This window comes from Pituophis catenifer, unplaced genomic scaffold, assembly GCF_029215685.1.
Source record: "Pituophis catenifer annectens isolate HBS135680 unplaced genomic scaffold, rPitCat1.0.hap2 SCAF_483, whole genome shotgun sequence".
In the NCBI taxonomy this organism is placed as follows: Eukaryota; Metazoa; Chordata; class Lepidosauria; order Squamata; family Colubridae; genus Pituophis; species Pituophis catenifer.
In genome coordinates this window covers 6,965-9,262 of record NW_027257363.1, presented here as the reverse complement: position 1 = coordinate 9,262, position 2,298 = coordinate 6,965, and the positions used below count along the sequence as shown (strand labels likewise).

General features: G+C 32.4%; 1 protein-coding gene across 1 annotated transcript; it reads right to left on the bottom strand.

Moving 5' to 3' along the window:
- Positions 1-660: 660 nt before the first annotated feature.
- Positions 661-1,527, bottom strand: LOC139326988 (melatonin receptor type 1A-like). The gene has a single exon (XM_070956690.1). The coding sequence runs from the start codon at positions 1,393-1,395 to the stop codon at positions 661-663; it is 735 nt and encodes a 244-aa protein (XP_070812791.1). The 5' UTR covers positions 1,396-1,527.
- Between the last annotated feature and the right edge of the window lie 771 nt (positions 1,528-2,298).

The window sequence follows — 2,298 nt, the reverse complement described above, 5'->3', positions numbered from 1 at the left end:
TTGAGGCAAAGAAGCAACTAAGTCTCACAATCTCATTTTTTAAAACTGTGTGTACTGACAGAATCTCTTCTAGGATAGCAAGCAATGGAAGACGCTGCTGAATGTTGGAAGAAGCTGTGATAAGCATAGGAAATCAAAGTAATGAGCTGATTAGTTTTAATCCATTTTTTGGGCTAATCTAAATTACACAAATAATTTACAGGGAATTATTTTATATTTCTGTTAATAACCCAAAACTACAATTCTATACATTCATGTACCCAACTACAAGCCTTTATGAATTCAGTGATCTTACATTAGAGAAGACTTGTGTAGGAGTGCAATGTACATTTGTGATGTCACTGAATTACTGGAAATTATCTAAACAATGTCAAGTGTAACTGACATATTTTCTTAACTATTGTCAATGGTTTTCAAGTATCTTTGTTGAAATCATGCCTGCTGTGTGTAACATTATACATAATGTGATAATAGAATATGTAATTATTAGCTTGGTTCCAAAATGTTATACATATTATCTTATCTAAATGCATACAATATATACATGTAACTTTCCATGTATTGTAACAGAAGTTGAAGAACAAGGCTAGTACGTGGATTTAATACTTGGGTATCATGTAACATAATATTTAGTAATTGTTAGTAACTAGATTTCTCCCCTCATACTGAGCCAACCCTCACTAAATTGTTTTGTGTGAGCAGGGGTGAGCGCTTGCTTTTTATCCTTTCTGGAGCATCATTAGAACTGTCCTGGAAGAAAACTTTTCTTGTACAAAGTGTCCTAAGTATTCGTTTGTATTCTCGACGGAAGTTCTGATTTAGAAGTCCATAAATGATAGCATTAAGGCAACTATTGAAGTATGCCATGTAGTAGCTGGAAACGAACAGCCACTCTGGAATCTTGGAAATTATCATTTCTGGACTGACAGCCACTGCAAGGCCGATGAAATTCAATGGAGCCCAGCAGACTGCAAACAGTACAAAGACTACAAACATGGTGATAAAGTTCCGGAAATCATGTGGCTTTAGCTTAGGTTTGTAGTCAGGTTTAACTCTTCTCCGTACCTGGATAACGAGGATCCATATTCTCAGGTAACAAAATGTTACTATGGTTATTGGAAGAATGAAATGAAAAAAGACCACTGCTACGGTGTATGTGGAACTTACTGACTGAGAGAAAGTACATGAATAAATCCTAGCATCATACTGAAGGGATCCAACAAAAAAGTTTGGCACAATAGCAACAAAAGTCAAAGTCCAGATTAGAACGACATAGCAGACAGAATTCTTTTCACTGTACAACTTGTTGTACTTGAGACTGTGGCAGATGTAGCAATATCGATTAATAGCAATGCCTGTAATGTTGAAAATAGATCCAATCACACTCAGGCCCATAAGAAATCCACTGAGCTGGCAGTGTATATATCCAAGGTTCCAGCCATTATGAAAGACAGATGTCAAGATCAGAGGATATGGGTAGATAGCTACGATCAGATCGGCGATAGCTAAGTTGACTACAAAAACATTTCCTGAAAAATAAACATAATTTATTAGTAAATAACTTACAGCATTTTTTAAACACAAAGTTACATACAAGCTGAATTGAAGATTAAAGTGTGATTTTATGTGCATTCATTTCTTCCATGAGAAATTTATTCTGAATTCAACCCATCAGAGCCATAATTTTGATCATAATAAAATGTTTCATACAGGAAAACACACACACACACACACACACACAGAGAGAACTGGTAGAAACTCTAGGTGATTAATGAAAGTAATTATTAATTGGTTAATTATTTGAGACTACTATAAAGACTATGTAATAGTTATTATTACTTAAAACATTGATTTCTGTAGATACATGCATTATGTTTCATTCAGTAGAAGGTTTTGGAAAAATATTCCTATGTCTGCCAATATATATATATGCATACACTAAAAATGACTCAACTTTTTCAAAATATATAAACTTTAAGTTTATGAAAAACCATCAAGTTGGATAACAGCATAACAATATTTTGATACTCAAATGTCTACAATTACACAGAAAGTATTTGTGGGAAATGCAAGACAAAACTTTTTTTTTTTTAATGTATAGAAAAGTCTTTAGTTTCTTTAAAAAGAAAACTATATTGGGATACATTACAAAATCTAGTTCTTGAAAATTCACTAAACGAAGATAAACATAAAGGCAAATTGCATAAATTATTTTGAAAATTAAAGTTAATTAGTATATATTAGAGACAGTTGAGTATGTTTATATAGTAAAAACTGTAAATGAAATTAAATTTTTAA